Consider the following 17,048-nt stretch of genomic DNA (forward strand, 5'->3'; position numbering starts at 1 on the left):
AACACCTTGAACACATTGTGTTGAAATTACACATTTCAGTTAATGACAGAAATTCAAAAAGATTCAAAATAAAAATAAAAGAACAACAAAGAAAAATCAATTAACTTGGAGGTGGGAATGATTCTCAGTGCCCAACTATCCTCAATACTTCATCCATCCACCCTTCTTCAAAATCTCTCTACTTCCTCTATTCCATCCTTCTTTACCTTTACTCCTCCCTCTTTACATCCTCCCTCTTTACGTTCACTCCTCCCTCTTTTCATCCTCTTTACCTTCACTCTTCCCTCTTTACCTTCACTCTTCCCTCTTTTCATCCTCTTTACCTTCACTCCTCCCTCTTTACCTTCACTCCTCCCTCTTTACCTTCACTCCTCCCTCTTTTCATCCACTTCACCCTCCTTCACTCCTCCCTCTGTTCATCCCCTTTACTTTCACTCCCTCTTTTCACCCTTTACATTAGCTGTGTTGGACACAGGCTGTGGCTGGATGTAACTGATCTGTGAGAGTTGCAGTGTGCAGGCGAAAACAGAGACGCGAGTCGTACACTTTCTGCTGCCCGTAGAGACGCTCACGCTGTGTTTGCATACTTTACCACAGCTGAAGTGAAATAAATGCATTATTTGCCAAATACACAGATATTTCAGAGACATTTTCATGCAATACATGTACTGCTTAATACAGCGTCTGTTTGTGCAAGAGTAAAGTTCAACAAAAGCCTAAATACCGATGAAGTGGGGACTACATTGTATCTGTTTTATTTGGATAAACATGACAATATAACAGCGTGACTACATGAAAGGGGATTTCACTGTTATAAAAAACAGATTTGTGATCATTAGTGGATCTAAAGGTGTGAGAATTAACACGTAATCGTTGTGTTGCAGTGGATTCGGCCAATCGTGGATCGGTTGTGTCGTCATCAGAGCTTGTGAGTCGCTCTGGAGAAGCTGTGCTGCCTGAGTCCTCCTGCTCTCCAATCGCTCTCGCTGTACTCACAGTCACGGGGCTTCGCTGTCTGAAGTCGGACACAAGTTCTAACCGGCATGCACTGCTCAAGTCAGCCGCTGATCGGTCTGTGCAGCGCTGCATGAAGTCCAACAAGCCTAATGCTCTCCTCCCTCTTTTCATCCCTCTTTACATTCTCTCCTCCCTCTTTACATTCCTTTACATTCTCTCCTCCCTCTTTACATTCGCTCCTCCCTCTTTACATCCCTTTACATTCTCTCCTCCCTCTTTAAATTCCTTTACATTCTCTCCTCCCTCTTTTCATCCCCTTTACATTCTCTCCTCCCTCTTTAAATTCCATTACATTCTCTCCTCCCTCTTTACATTCTCTCCTCCCTCTTTACATCCCCTTTACATTCTCTCCTCCCTCTTTACATTTTCTCCTCCCTCTTTACATTTTCTCCTCCCTCTTTTCATCCCCTTTACATTTTCTCCTCCCTCTTTTCATCCCCTTTACATTCTCTCCTCCCTCTTTTCATCCCCTTTACATTCTCTCCTCCCTCTTTTCATCCCCTTTACATTCTCTCCTCCCTCTTTTCATCCCCTTTACATTCTCTCCTCCCTCTTTACATCCCCTTTACATTCTCTCCTCCCTCTTTACATTTTCTCCTCCCTCTTTACATTCTCTCCTCCCTCTTTTCATCCCTTTACATTCTCTCCTCCCTCTTTAAATTCCTTTACATTCTCTCCTCCCTCTTTACATCCCCTTTACATTCTCTCCTCCCTCTTTACATTTTCTCCTCCCTCTTTACATTTTCTCCTCCCTCTTTTCATCCCCTTTACATTCTCTCCTTGCTCTTTAAATTCCTTTACATTCTCTCCTCCCTCTTTTCATCCCTTTACATTCTCTCCTCCCTCTTTACATCCCTCTTTACATTTTCTCCACCCTCTTTTCATCCCCTTTACATTCTCTCCTCCCTCTTTACATCCCTCTTTACATTTTCTCCACCCTCTTTTCATCCCCTTTACATTCTCTCCTCCCTCTTTAAATTCCTTTATTCTCTCCTTCCTCTTTTCATCCCTTTACATTCTCTCCTCCCTCTTTTCATCCTTTTACATCCTCTCCTCCCTCTTTTCATCCCCTTTACATTCTCTCCTCCCTCTTTTCATCCCCTTTACATTCTCTCCTCCCTCTTTACATTCTCTCCTCCCTCTTTTCATCCCTTTACATTCTCTCCTCCCTCTTTTCATCCCTTTACATTCTCTCCTCCCTCTTTACATCCTTTACATTCTTTCCTCCCTCTTTACATTCTCTCCTCCCTCTTTTCATCCCATTTACATTAGGCTTGTTGGACTTCATGCAGCGCTGCACAGACCGATCAGCGGCTGACTTGAGCAGTGCATGCCGGTTAGAACTTGTGTCCGACTTCAGACAGCGAAGCCCCGTGACTGTGAGTACAGCGAGAGCGATTGGAGAGCAGGAGGACTCAGCCAGCACAGCTTCTCCAGAGCGACTCACAAGCTCTGATGACGACACAACCGATCCACGATTGGCCGAATCCACTGCAACACAACGATTACGTGTTAATTCTCACACCTTTAGATCCACTAATGATCACAAATCTGTTTTTTATAACAGTGAAATCCCCTTTCATGTAGTCACGCTGTTATATTGTCATGTTTATCCAAATAAAACAGATACAATGTAGTCCCCACTTCATCGGTATTTAGGCTTTTGTTGAACTTTATTCTTGCACAAACAGACGCTGTATTAAGCAGTACATGTATTGCATGAAAATGTCTCTGAAATATCTGTGTATTTGGCAAATAATGCATTTATTTCACTTCAGCTGTGGTAAAGTATGCAAACACAGCGTGAGCGTCTCTCAATTTTAATTTCTACACCTTTATCCTTATTTCTTTTTATTTAGCTCCAAAGTGTTAAAGTGTTTGTGCCTCCCTACAAACCACCCTTTCTTTAAGAGTCGTGATCCTGTTCCGCACATAATTTCTCACACCAGTCCATGTTCGCTGCTTCAAAGCTTCTGGCTTTGCGTCACTACGGGAAGCAGAAAGTGTCCGCCTCACGTGTCTGTTTTCAGCTCCTCCCGCCTGCACACTGCAACTCTCACCGATCGGTTACATCCAGCCACAGCCCATGTCCAACACACCTATTCACTCTTCCCTTTTTATCCTCTTAACATTCTCTCCTCCCTCTATGACAGAAATATCAAAAAGTTTAACATGACATTCCATCCAACTTCATTGCAACTGAACAAAGAAAACTGAATAATGAAAATTGACTTTTACTATCCTCTACTTCTTCATTAGCCTTCTTATACTCTAACTTTTCACTTTATATTCTGTTTCATTCCATCCTCAAAATATTTCTTCACCTTCATCCTCATTTCTTTTCATTTAGATCTATTTCTTACAAAAAGAGCATAATGTGCAATGTGTTAAAGTGTTTGTGCCTCCCTACAAACCACCCTTTCTTTTAAGAGTCGTGATCCTGTTCCGCACATAATTTTTCACACCAGTCCATGTTCGCAGCTTCAAAGCTTCTGGCTCTGCGTGAATGCATCTTTCACAGTCTCGCTTACCAGGAACTTTGCATGTCTTGATGAACTTCATCATGTGTCTCTCTACTGCTTTTACCTCACTGTCCTCCCATTTCTTTTTTGGAGCGTTTGAAGAACCTATGAAATAGTTAAAAACAAGTAAATACTCATTACACATTCTCATTACAACTAAATTGGTGAGTAAAGACCAAATCAAGACTAATGTGTCCTAATGTGTATATTTTTTTTAAAATTTGGCCGGATATTGCCGCATGGAGCCAATTCATGTTTATTTGATTATTGTTGTTTGTGTAGTTTAGAGATTTTTCTTACCTTGATCCTCCTGTGAAACAGATTGATCAGATTGAACAAGTTGATCAGTCTCTGCTGGTGCTGTTGTCTGAGATAGGTCACTGTAATCCTCCTCATCACTTGACATGGAATCACCTTGGGCCTCAAGTTGCTCTAAGTAATTCATTGACAAAAAATTAACATTTTATTGCTTATACTTTCCATCTGTGACATGATTATATACATTGTTTTGCAAATATGTAAAGAACAGATACACACAGACAGTCTAAGTATACTCATACCATTTGGGTCGATTTCAATGTCATCAAGTTTCTTTCCTTTGTAGTCAGACAGTGTTCCTTTCTCCATGGCCATTAGGACTTTACTCATTTTTGCCAGCTGCAGTGTTCCCTCTGGTAACCGGTAATACTGTCTGTGGATTCTGATATCGTGACCAAGGAAATCAGCCAGTTGGTCTGCTTCATTCTCATTAAGGTTAAGAATTTTAGACATGGTTGCTATGTGTTTCCTGAGCCTAGTTGATGACAGTGCTTCGGGGTTCTTTATGCCACATTCGCAAGCAGCTTTTTTGATGCACTCTCCTCCTCTGTAGGCAGACATTGCTCCACATCTAGCAAACATAAAGGGATTCTCTGCTGGAACACCACAAAGCTCACGCGTTTCAACAAGCAGCTCCATGGCAGAAACCATTGAAGGCTTGAGGAGCACAGGAACCTTTCTCCCTCGTTTACCACGGATCTCAACTCTTGAGAAGTGCAGACACAGCTTCCTCTCAAACTCAGACAGACAGATGGCAATGTCTTCGTGAAGCTCAGAAGAATCCCTGCTTTTAAAAGCTGACAAAAGCATCCGGGATACCTCACCTTCTCTCCTTCGGTTGAACAGGATGACCTGGGACAGCGTGACCTTAGCAAGAGCAGCGTAGCTGTCAGCAGAAGGGCAAGATCTGAGCTTATTTAGGAGCCCATTGTGTTTCTTTTCAAGATGTGCGTGCAGGACTTTGACATCCTGAGTGAAAGGAATAATCTGTGGTGTGTTCCACTTGGCTTCTTTCAATGTAGTTATAGCACCAGCAGAAATGTACTCATTCCACCTTGCATGGTGTATTTTCCTGAAGTCTCGGGCACACTCAGCACGATCATGATCTCCATACATCATGGCATTGCTCTCAACAATGCTACAGATCTTGTTTAAAGAATGCCCAAGTTTGAGAGCTAAAGAAGGAATGCGGTAGGAGTTTTTCTCTTCATCGTAGCCAGATACAACTTTAACAGCTGCTATGACATGTTTGAAGTTAGTTGGTATGATGAAGTCTACCATTGTTCTCAGTGGGGTAATCTTCCTTGCTTCAAGAAGAAGTCTGCCTACTTCTCTCATCTTCTGTCTGATGTAGTCATGTTTGGTCACATCAGACCCCATCCTGTTGAACATGTGCTCCCCCAGCTGCATGATGCATCTGTCAGTATGAACTACTCGCGAAACTTCATCATAGTTCATAAAGGACAGCATTTTCTTGAAACCTTTGCTCACTTCTAAGCCGACTGGTGTGTTTAGAGCACACAGAGATCGAACTCTTTTCCTGCCCTGGGCATCATCATCTTTAGGTTTCAGAGGACAGTTTTTTATATGTTTCCAAAGGCTACGCTTGTTATAAAGCCCTTGGCAGTAAATGCAGTGAATAAATTCTTTGGCTCTTTGTCTATTTTTTGGACGGTAGCAGGCAATCATCTCCCCATGTCCTTGTCTCACCACATCTGTGTTGTGGGCAAAGTTGCCCCTTTTTCTAAGGAGATTTAACTGTACTCGTCTTTCTTTGGAATGTTTTGGAAATGCTATTGCCTTTACAACCCCCACTTCGTTGCGATGGACAAATTCAAGGTGTCTTGCCATTTTTGAATATGGCTTAGAGCAATAAAGGCAAAACTGCTTCTTGTTGTACGCCTTGCGGAGTTCCGTCTTTGGTGATGGCATTGACTGAATAAAAGTCTTATCACCAGACAAGGTGTTTGTCTCTTTAGATTGGCATTTCATCTTTTTTGGTGATGGTACAGTCATTAATTGATCAGATGAACTACCTGCCTTGTTGGGAGATGTTGGATGTATCAAAGCACTTTTGACCATGTCATGTCCAGAAGAACTACCATCCGATTCATCTGAGCTGATCTTTGGTATGTAGTCAACATCGCTGTAGTCTGTGACATCGCTGTAGTCTGTGTCCCAGACGGCACTTCCTGAATCCTGAATGAGAGAATATAACACTTACTCAAGGCAGTGGTTCCTGTAACATTACGTTTCATCGCGTTGTGGACACTAGTAAGCAAAGTCATAATTATGCAAAAGGAATTGAGCATATAAAGTATCACATGGCAAGTCACATACCTGTCTTTTTCTTGATGGCCTTAAAGAGGATATCTGGAAGAGGAGAAATACAAACAAATATAAATAATATATAATTTCATATAATCTATTGTTAGTTCTACCAGTGCAATACAGCCAGACCATCCCAATAATTAAGCAAATTAATCTACCCACCTCCTTTAATGAGAGTGTCTCAGACATCTGCGATGAGTGAACCACAGGTGTTGATGCAGCACAAGGTGAAGATAAGGGTGGAGCAGGAGAAGATGAGGATGATGAAGGCTGCCCAGGCGAGGATGAGGATGATGAAGGCTGCCCAGGCGAGGATGATGAAGGCTGCCTAGGCGAGGATGGTGAAGGCTGCCCAGGCGAGGATGATGAAGGCTGCCCAGGCGAGAATGATGAAGGTTGCCCAGGCGAGGATGATGAAGGCTGCCCAGGCGAGGATGATGAAGGCTGCCTAGGCGAGGATGATGAAGGCTGCCCAGGCGGGGATGATGAAGGCTGCCTAGGCGAGGATGATGAAGGCTGCCCAGGCGAGGATGATGAAGGCTGCCCAGGCGGGGATGATGAAGGCTGCCTAGGCGAGGATGATGAAGGCTGCCCAGGCGAGGATGAAGGTGGCATGGGTGGCGCATGAGCTGGTGACGGTGATGAGGACAGGGCAGGAGGGCATGAGGTTGATGAGGCCATTATAGAGGTGGACAAAGCACAGGGTGCCGATGAAGAGGGTCCATCAGATGTGGATGCGACTGAGGATGACTGTGACAGCTTGAAATATAATTTGAATAAAAATATAAGGTCTAAAAGCAAAAGGACTAAACAAACTGTTAATTAATAAAATTACATTAATAATAAAATAATTAACCGTTAATGGACTGAGGCGTTGATCACAGAATAGTGTGATGATGTTCACATATTACTCACCAAACAAACTTTTTGTGATTGCTGTTTAGCAATCTTGTGTTCCTTTTCAATTTCTGCTCTGTTAAAACGTTCATAGCAATCTTCATGATGTTGTCTTAATTTTGCCAATCTTGATTGAAACCGCTTCTGCAGATATACAAAGAGGTATTTAGCTTAAAGCAGGGCTCAGTAGTTTCGGAATTTCTTCGCTGTATTCTCGCTTTTTGCTCGCAGGTTTCTCTCTAGAGCTCCCCCCACAGCTTCGGAATAGATATTTGACAACACTGTTGTAAAAACACCCATTTCAGACAAGAACAAACACACTGTAGGAGTGAACAAAAAATAAAGAAACATGTTTTGCACATTTCAAAGCAAAGATCATTAATAAAATAAAAAACTCTAAACAAACATTTATACAAACTTTACATACAAATTGTGACAATAATCACATTAATAGTTACATTGGTTCAGACATTAAAACTCTGAACCAATAACTACTTAAAAGGATTAGTTCACTTCAGAATTAAAATTTCCTGATAATTTACCCGCCATCACACCATCCAAAATGTTCATGCCTTTCTTTCTTCAGTGGAAGAGAAATTAAGGTTTTTGAGGAAAACATTCCAGGATGTTTCTCCATATAGTGTCTTCATGAACATCTTGGATGACGTGAGGTTAAATCATCTTGGATGATTTAACTAGCAGAGGTTGGTAGTAAGGCGCTACATTTACTCCATACCATCTAAGTCATTTTTACTTTGTTTGTTTTAATTGTGGGTACATTTTACAAGTGTGGGTACATAAGTACATTTCTAATGGCAAAAAATGTATTTTGTATCATTTTGAACGAATCTTTATTATGACTCGGGACTACCGAGTTGTCTCGGAGAGTGATTCGTCCATTTTGTGCTGACCGCACATACCCAACATCCTATGGGTTCTGTAATGGAAACAGAAATTATTAGTTCATCTCTCGAGACTTCGAGTCCGAGTCTTTCGTTCTTCCCGTCAGTCCCACAGAGGCTATGCTGTCAGTACCGGAAAGATAAATGATTAGTTCACCTCTCAAGTCCCCGAAAACTCAAAAGATGAACTAATCAATTCTGTATCCGTTAGCGACTGCATAGCTCAGCCTATATGGGGCTGTCACGTGATGCACGAATGACTTGAACCCGAAGTCGATAGACTCGAAACGTGAACTAATCAATACTATATCCAGTACTACAGACTGCAAAGCTCAGTTTATGAGGATCACGGGATGATCGAACGGCTTAGATCGGGAGGTGAGGTAAATGCATAGCCTGAAGACCCTAATTAATTAATTAATTTTTTTATCATAATATGGCCTTTTTCTTGCATTGCATTTTTTTTCTTATTCTAAATGCGATCAATATTTGATGTGTTTGGGGAATTGTAACATTTTAGAAATGACTCGAAAAAAGATTTGTTCATTTTGATGAACGAGATTTAAAGATCTGAGTAAAATGATCCAAACTTCCCACTACTATTACACACGTGTGCTGGATGAAGTGGATATGCACCTACAATCAACTAAAACCAAACCTTTGAAAGCATCCTATGGTTTGCCAGTGATAAAGATCTTTTCGACTTGAACACCTGAGCGCCAGCTGTTAGTGGTTGCCTGTGTTGCGTGTTCATTATTAAGTTGGGCGGAGCAATGAAGGGAGGGGTGTGTCTGTTTGGGTGTCGATTTCAAATATCAACAGTGTTTCTCAGAAATCACTCACTGCACTTTTGACTAGCTGGCAGTAAACATCAGTAGATAGTTGCTGCATGTATGAGATGGTTACCGTTTTATTCCTTGATGTTCTTGCTTTGCCTGACTGCTTATATGGACCATTGCTGTTCACCTTGTCCAATTCAGGAGAAGAAACAGAAGCTGCACAATGGGGCTGGATGTCAGAAAAGAAACCAGTGAATATCAAAAACTGAATATTTGTAAAGTACAGAAAAACTTGTTCACGTTCATTCCTCTAGCTGTCCTACACTTTATCTATCATTTCTATCACACACATCTCTACGCTGAAAGAGTCAATAATATAATGATACAGATGTTTTAAAGTGGACTTACCGATTTCTGCGGACCCAAACTGCTGGCTGGCTTTTTATCAGTGGATTCTGCTGATGCTTGATTTAAAGGCTTGAGAAAAATGAGACCACAATCACATGGTAACTAATCAGAATGAGAGTTAAAGATTACCATGAATTACTGATTAATCTCTTTAGCATTTTCTTGATAGTACCTTGACTCGCCATGGCCAATCTGAGTCGCCATAATTGTAAGTGATTTCCTCCCCTGGTAGAATGTCTCGTACAGCAAAGAGACACAGGTGAGGTTTTCTGCTCACTTCAACGGTTCTCATTTTGCAAGTAGGATTTCTGGTCTCATCATTTACAAGTCTTCCCAAGGACGAGTCTTCTTTAGATGCATCCATGCTATAAAGACATAAAATTACCACTCAATACTAGCTAGACATGTACAGTTATTATAAGTCGTTCTGAACCCCAGTCCTGGGAACCCACCACTCTGCATAATGCTGTATGTCTGGTGTTTTAATCCACCTGATTCAGATGAGGAGTTCATCATCAGAACACGGCTCTATGAACTCATCTGAGTGTGTCAGGTGAAGGAGACATACAGAATCTGCAGAGAGGAGGGTCTGAGAACCACTGATCTATATGATGGTGCACTGCAACATCCTCTCAGCTCTCAGATAAAGGCATCTAAAATTAACCATTTTGTTCTCTTTAGGGAATACAGGGAAAACAAATATAGATGACTCAAGGAAACTGCACTCAGTACTCTTAATGTCAGTTCATGGTGAATTTTAATTATTAGGGTGTGTTCACACCTGGCATGTTTGTTTAGACTGTTAGTGTGGTTAATTTGAATAAGTGTGAACGCTGCCATCTGAAACCTGGTGCCACCAAACAAGCAGATCCAGATGCTGAAAAAATAGGTCTCAGTTGGCTTCCAAACGAACTCTGGTGCGGTTCGAATAAAAAATGAATGTAACATGGATCCAGAGACATGTAAACGAACCAAAAACAGGAAGATGTGACTCTAAAAAGGACAGACTGGTCAAGCATAACAGGTTTGACGATAGAAATGCCAATCTGAACACTAAGCGGACCCAGACCAAACGAACAGAACTACAGGCATGAACACATCCTAAGTATTTTACAGTTGGTCAAGCCAACAGACTGGTCAAGCATGTCTGCACATTACGTTCCCTAGCACGCACAACAACAACACCTGTCTGAGCGTGAGAGCAGCAAGTCAGCCTCCAATGACGATCAAATCAATAATTTTACAACTTTCTCCAAGACGCAATTTTACCAACCACGTGAGTGTTCAGCGGTGGCTCTCAAAATGGGTTGCACAAGTCAAGCGTCGATACCACACTCTTGTGTTTAGCAGTCAGGACATGACGGAATTGTCTTTTGTCACTTGCATCATAACTGAAGTTTATAATTTTCACTTCTTTTTAAGTCTTATCAGTTTAAACATTTGCGAATTTAAACTATTCAATACTCTCGCGTGCTCTGTTTACTCTGCGTGCATACATACAGTAAAGCCGTCTCACAAACAACTTGCGAGTAACAAAAGTCCATTTTCGCGGATTATATCTCTTTAACGGGGGGAAAAACACGCAAAATTGTGTAAAAATTCCGGTCATGGTTAGTATATTCAGAAACAGTCAGGTATGTCTGAAATAAGCATAAAACACGTGTGAAAGTGTGACAGACAGTATAATGAAAACAGTAATGGATCCGGCCACTAGCTCTAAAAGTGACAGCAACTATATGTCTGTCATTAATGTTGTCGTTAAAACAACAAAAGATAGCTTTCATTGTAAGGAATCAGAATTAATAGCCTATGTATTTAATTTAGTCAGGACTCAGGACTAGTGTTATTTTACATTTGATTACCTTGTTCAGTTTCTGTAGCATTTCTGAATACTAGTGTTTGACCTACCCAAAAACGTTTCTCTTTATTTGTATCTTTATTATTTTGTATATATTTTTTGCTACTTTTTTCAATTTAATTCAAAGATTGAAATCAAGCTTCCTTGTGTTGTGTAAACTCTAAAAAACAAAATTACCCAATTGTAAAAACACAATGAGTGAGCAAACATTTAGGTGAGATAAATGTAATAAAAAACATTGTCAATTTTTTTTTTCTATATCGTCATAAATATCATTATCGCAAATATTCTTGAAATATCGTGATATAATTTTGAGGCTATATCGCCCACCCCTAGTACTCACCACCAATTTTTGCCATGCCACTGAAAATCAAACAGGAACGTGTTCTCAGCTTCAGTGTAGTGTTCAGTTCGGTCAAGACTCTCCTGTGAACTCAGAAGTTCACCTCTGTATTCAAGAACAAAATCACCTCTGAAGAAAGCTCCAGTGGTGAAAACTCCACGCCCTAAAGAGAAATACATTAGCTGCAGTTTCTTTAATGTCAAATTTTATTTTAATTATTACTAAAAGTTCTCTACCATTTGATGTACATTATATGATGTAAAAGGGAAATTACTAAAGGAAAGTAGTCAATAGTCAGGCTAATCTCAAAGCATGAAATTATACAGTTAAAATTACATACATTTTCTTACACAAACCTATTTTTGCAGGCCAACCCGGTAGTAGTTGAACATCCCCTGGTTTCCTCCACAAAAACCCAATGGGATTTGCAGAAAATAAGCTAAAGTTAATCTATAAAATACACCACAGTTGCACAACTTCAACTTCCTTACGATGAAGCTTCAACAACTGTGTTGCATTATTTTAAAAGACAATTCTGTTTGTTTATTATTTGCACCACTTTCGGATAGTTTTTCTTTGTGGTATATGGATGTTTTATTTGGCTTCTATAGTTTAGATAAAAGTATAGAGTTTTTTTTGTTGTTGATAAATGTGCCTCCAGGAACTCTAAAGCTTTAAAATCCATCTCCCTGTGTAATATTTATAATGTTTCTGCATAATTATAATGCATGTTTGACTGATTGTGTGATATATACATCCATCGATCTAGAATAGTTTGCAAGATTGCAGTTATAAACACAACGAGGCTGTGAATGTGACCAGATGAGTTAATCTGTTCGGCTGATGATGTTTAATGTCCCAGACAACCCCTGTCTCCCATTTAGACACTTGTTAAAGGAGAACACTCCGGTCAATTTTAACATTGAGCTCATTTTTTGTAAATTTGGAGTGCTGTCAGTACAGAGAACAACGATAAAAATCGGTGTTGCCTACACCGTGTTATCCTCTTTTTAAAATGTGCACCCTGTTGACTTCAATGGGGCAAGTTTTAAACCTGCTTTTAGCCTCTTAACATCCTTGATGTGTCATTACAAGTGCACAGCCAATGTGAGTGATTCCTTCTGAGTGAACACGGGTGAATCTGACTGCAGTAGATGTGAAAGATATGAATAAAAATGATGTTATTTCAGCCAGCGCACATACCTGTATTTACATCCTGTTTTCGGTCGAAGTCCACAATAGTCGATTGTCGAGTTCACGCGCATAGGTTTAGTACCTATGATCACGCGTGTGAACTCGACAATCGACTACTATGGACTTCGACCGAAAACAGGATGAAAACAGGATGTTCACCCGTGTTCACTCAGAAGGAATCACTCACATTGGCTGTCCCATTGTAATGAAAAGTCTAAAAGCAGGTTTAAAACTTGCCCCATTGAAGTCAACAGGGTGCACATTTTAAAAAGAGGATAACACGGTGTAGGCAACACCGATTTTTGACGTTGTTCTCTGTACTGACAGCACTCCAAATTTACAAAAAAAATGAGCTCAATGTTAAAATTGACCAGATTTCTCCTTTAACAACTGCCTTTTACCAGACAAGTAAAGGCTTTTAAAAAAACACTAAAGAGAGTATTACTATTTTATGTTGTAGAGTAAAGCGTGAAAATATCTTGATCTTGTGCTAACCATGGATCTTATTTCAGGAATTTAACCAAAACCCATTGATCATGTTTACATGCACACCAATACGCTGATAACAAAATAAAATCACCTTCTTGAAATAATCCATTATCCTGGTTTACATGCAAACCAATAACCACGTAAACCACTACTTTATAAGTAAATCAGGTTAATGACGTCAAAACCTAACCATTCGCTTATCTGACTGTGTATTTCATATGTCATGTCAGTTGTGATGTTAAATAAAGCCCAAGAGTATTCCAGAATTTCAGAGGAAAACTTCCAGACTCATATTCTCCTCTCATGCAGTATCGGGTGCAGGATTTTGACTGTACCACTTCTGAACGAGATGAGAATACTTTTAAGAGGTTCTTGGGTCAAGAAAACACTCGCTCTGTCTGGATGTGCTTTAATCCAAAATAAGGACACTTTCCTGTCACACATCACACATGCTCCCTTCAATAAGCCACAGAACACAGAGGTTAATGTGTTTACATGCCGGGCAAATCTGCAAATAAGGGGCAAAAATCTATCTGTGTCGATTGGTTTATGCTTATGCTGTTTATGGTGACCTTAGTCTGCGTTTACATGACCACATGCACTGTCGGCTTATTATGCATAACTGGGTTCAGAATGTGCAAATAAACATTGACTTTGGGTTGATGGAACCAGAAATGCAAAAATGTAACTGGTTTTGTTTAACTTGTGAAACATGGATATTAGTTGGCCTAACAACCATATGACTCACCTCACATTAAATTCTCAGTTTTGTAGATTAACGTTATTACTAAACTGCTTAGTAATTTATACTTGCCTTTATATTTGCTGATGAACTGCTCTCGAAGCCCAGGCTTGTCGGTTTCACAGGTAATGTGATGCTCAGCGTCCTGCAGAGGTTTTTTACGCCTTTTATTTCCCAGCATGCTGAATTTCTTTCTTGAAATGACTGAAAAAAATAAATAAAATAAATATAAGGTGAATGAAATAAATAAGCATATTTAAAAAAATCTTGTTGATCTTACTGGAATTGTTCACCCAAAAACATACATAATTAACATACAATTATATTAATTGTTGTTTCAATTGAACCTCATGTTGTTCCAAACCTGTGTTGTGTTTTTTTCTGTTAAACACTAAAGTATATCTTTATATTATATCAACAGAGCTCTATTCAATGACAGCACATGTGACCAGTCAACAACAGGCATTTAGATAAAAAAGGCAATGTCAATGATGCCAAAAACCATTAGTTCTTGTGTGCCTTGTGACCACAATTGACATCAATCTACTGTATATTCATATTTGATTTAAGAGCGTATGGGAGATTTTCAGTCAGTAACCAGCTAGATTCATAGGGGCTATTTTTAATGTGCTTTTGGTCTGCTTTGGATTTGACACACACAATAAAAATACTATAAAGTGTCTATGTACTGGCATTGGGCAAAAAAGCTCTATAAAGATAAATAATAATAAGAACAGGCATATAATGTAATAAAAAATATTATATAAAATAAAAATTATCAAATAATAATGATATAAAAAAATTGAATTCATTATTTCATTATTTATACAAATTACTGTTGATAGTTGACAACACTTTTGATAAAAAAAAAACAACAATGATATAGGCTAGTAGACTATCACTGACTCAGTTGTTTAGATTAATTTGCAGAATCTAAAGTACTATTATATAAAAAATAACAAAATTCTATTTACTGGCCATTGCCTACAAGTTGGCAATAAACTTTTTCTTTATTGCAGCAAATCATCATATTAGAAGCAAACTCAAATACAGTCGAGAAGTAAATAAAACCCTAAGGAAAAAATAATTAAACAACTAAAATAAACACATCTTACTAACTTTCATATTTCACAATGTATTTAGTTATCATGCATTTTGAGGACAAGTCTAGATCTCACCTTTAGCCTTTAATGCGTGCGTGGTGGGTGTTGTCGTCGTCTGTTTCGCGTCCCATTGTCACGTGTCTGCATTTCCCGGGAAAACACATCCACGGTCGCAGACTTGCGTAAATGACGTAATTACGTATTTGGATTTCACGTTGAAATTGTGACTACATTTATTTAACCTAATAGAAAATTATCTGATGGCAATAATCTTTTTTCCACAGTTTTAATCACAGTACTCTTTCTTCAAACTAAAAAAAAAAAAAAAAAAAAAAAACCTGTGGTGAAGTGAGTCTTTCCAGAGTGTCTTTTCCGGTCTTTTCTAGTGGACAGAGCACATGATCACTTTTAAACGAATCCACCCGCCTCGAACTAGGAACCACTGCGCATGTGCGTACAAGCACAGGTTTAAAAGAGCAAAAAATGCCTAAATGAGCAAACTAGATCTCTTGAACAGGCATATTATTTTCTACTAATATCATTAATCAAAATAGTAAATTGATGTCTGCAAATATACAGCAGGGCTGATATGAGCTGGTATATCTCCAGTTCTGCACTTGTCTGTGTTGTTGTCATTTCATCAGTGTCCCACAACTACTTCAGAATTTATTTGAGTTAAGAAGGGGGAAGGAGTGTGGATTATTTCGAGGCTCAAAATTAAACTTTAACGTGTAATCTAACAGCATTATCTTTTTATGTATTTAATAAATGAATGGTATTTACATTAAAGGGCGGAGAAGCTGTTAGACAATGTAAAAGTGCTTTAAAAACGCATAGCCACAACAGATTGTCATCTTTTGAGCAGCACTGCTGATTACCTATCTCTCTGTCACTGGTCAGTCTGTTAGTTCATTCATCTCATCTCTTTCACTCTGCAGTCAGTCTCAGTGCTGTGGGGGAAGGGCGCGCACGCGATCAGTCTCAGTGCTGTGGGTGAAGGGCGCGCACGCGATCAGTCTCAGTGCTGTGGGGGAAGGGCGCGCACGCGATCAGTCTCAGTGCTGTGGGGGAAGGGCGCGCGCGCGATCAGAGTCAGTGCTGTGGGGGAAGGGCGGCTGATCACAGTATGAGCAGATCTCAGTCAGACTGACAGGCAGAGACAGAGCTAGGGTTAGGGTTAGGGTTAGGGTTAGTGTAGATCCAATGGCTTTTAAAATCAAAGTAAGAACAAAATACATCTGTAAACAAACATTTAAACGTGTCAGCTTGATTCATGATTCTTTTAAACACTTTTTTTCTTTTGTATTATGACTATATGTAACTGCTGTCTCTATCTCTCTCTCTCTCTCTCTCTCTCTCTCTTTCTCTCTCTCTCTCTCTCTCTCTTTCTCTCTCTCTCTATATATATATATATATAGAGAGAGAGAGAGAGAGAGAGAGAGAGACAGCAGTTACATAATGTTTGCTGTAACTGCTCTATTAACAGTTATTATCAGTCACTTTAGTACATTTATTGAATCATCCTTAAGATTTGCACACCAGTACCTAAGTGCATTTCGTACAAACAGCAGAACACAATAGATTAGCCTACCATCAAACTCCTGTAACTTCCTCAAAATCCTTAGTACAATATCAAAGAACATATCCTTGTGTCATTGTTCACAAACAAGAATGTCAAAATGCTTAGTTTCAGATGTAAACTATGGCTACGATTTTGATGACAATGATTGAAAATACAAAATACTGCACTGTATCTGAATGACATATAAATTTAAACAGCACACATATACGCATTACTCTAGAGGAGACTGGACAGGATTCACATATGCACTTTTACTGTTGGTCTGACAAAAGATTACAGTACAGTGGCATTGTGATATAAAAAACAAGACTATCACACATATACTGTATGTACGTGTCTCTATCAAGTATATTTACTGTATAATGTATAATGCAAGTAGACTTCTGTAATAGCCTATAGCATTACAGTAAGTCTACAGTTTATGGTGAACAGTACAGTGCAGTAAAGTGAACACTGTCTGATTACTTCTGTCTACAAACGCTTGAATGATTGAAGACACACGGTTGTTCTCCCAACATTCGGCTGCACCCTTCAACCAGCCTCGGCCATAAGGTCATGAATGA

General features: G+C 39.5%; 1 protein-coding gene and 1 long non-coding RNA gene across 2 annotated transcripts; both read right to left on the reverse strand.

Moving 5' to 3' along the window:
- Positions 1-2,663: 2,663 nt before the first annotated feature.
- On the reverse strand, positions 2,664-9,479 carry LOC311096214 (uncharacterized protein). Its single transcript, XM_084135239.1, has 8 exons — positions 9,347-9,479; positions 9,175-9,243; positions 8,894-8,995; positions 7,104-7,229; positions 6,198-6,230; positions 4,100-6,056; positions 3,840-3,971; positions 2,664-3,644 (listed from the first exon to the last, which is right to left on the reverse strand). The coding sequence occupies exons 1-8, from the start codon at positions 9,464-9,466 to the stop codon at positions 3,424-3,426; spliced, it is 2,760 nt and encodes a 919-aa protein (XP_083991365.1). The 5' UTR covers positions 9,467-9,479; the 3' UTR covers positions 2,664-3,423.
- A 12-nt stretch (positions 9,480-9,491) lies between these two features.
- Positions 9,492-15,584, reverse strand: LOC311096216. The gene is made up of 3 exons (XR_014608981.1): positions 13,873-15,584; positions 11,376-11,538; positions 9,492-9,539 (listed from the first exon to the last, which is right to left on the reverse strand). It is a non-coding gene; the product is annotated as an uncharacterized lncRNA (long non-coding RNA).
- Between the last annotated feature and the right edge of the window lie 1,464 nt (positions 15,585-17,048).

This window comes from Abramis brama, assembly GCF_963993115.1.
Source record: "Abramis brama genome assembly, chromosome: 14".
Classification (NCBI taxonomy): Eukaryota; Metazoa; Chordata; class Actinopteri; order Cypriniformes; family Leuciscidae; genus Abramis; species Abramis brama.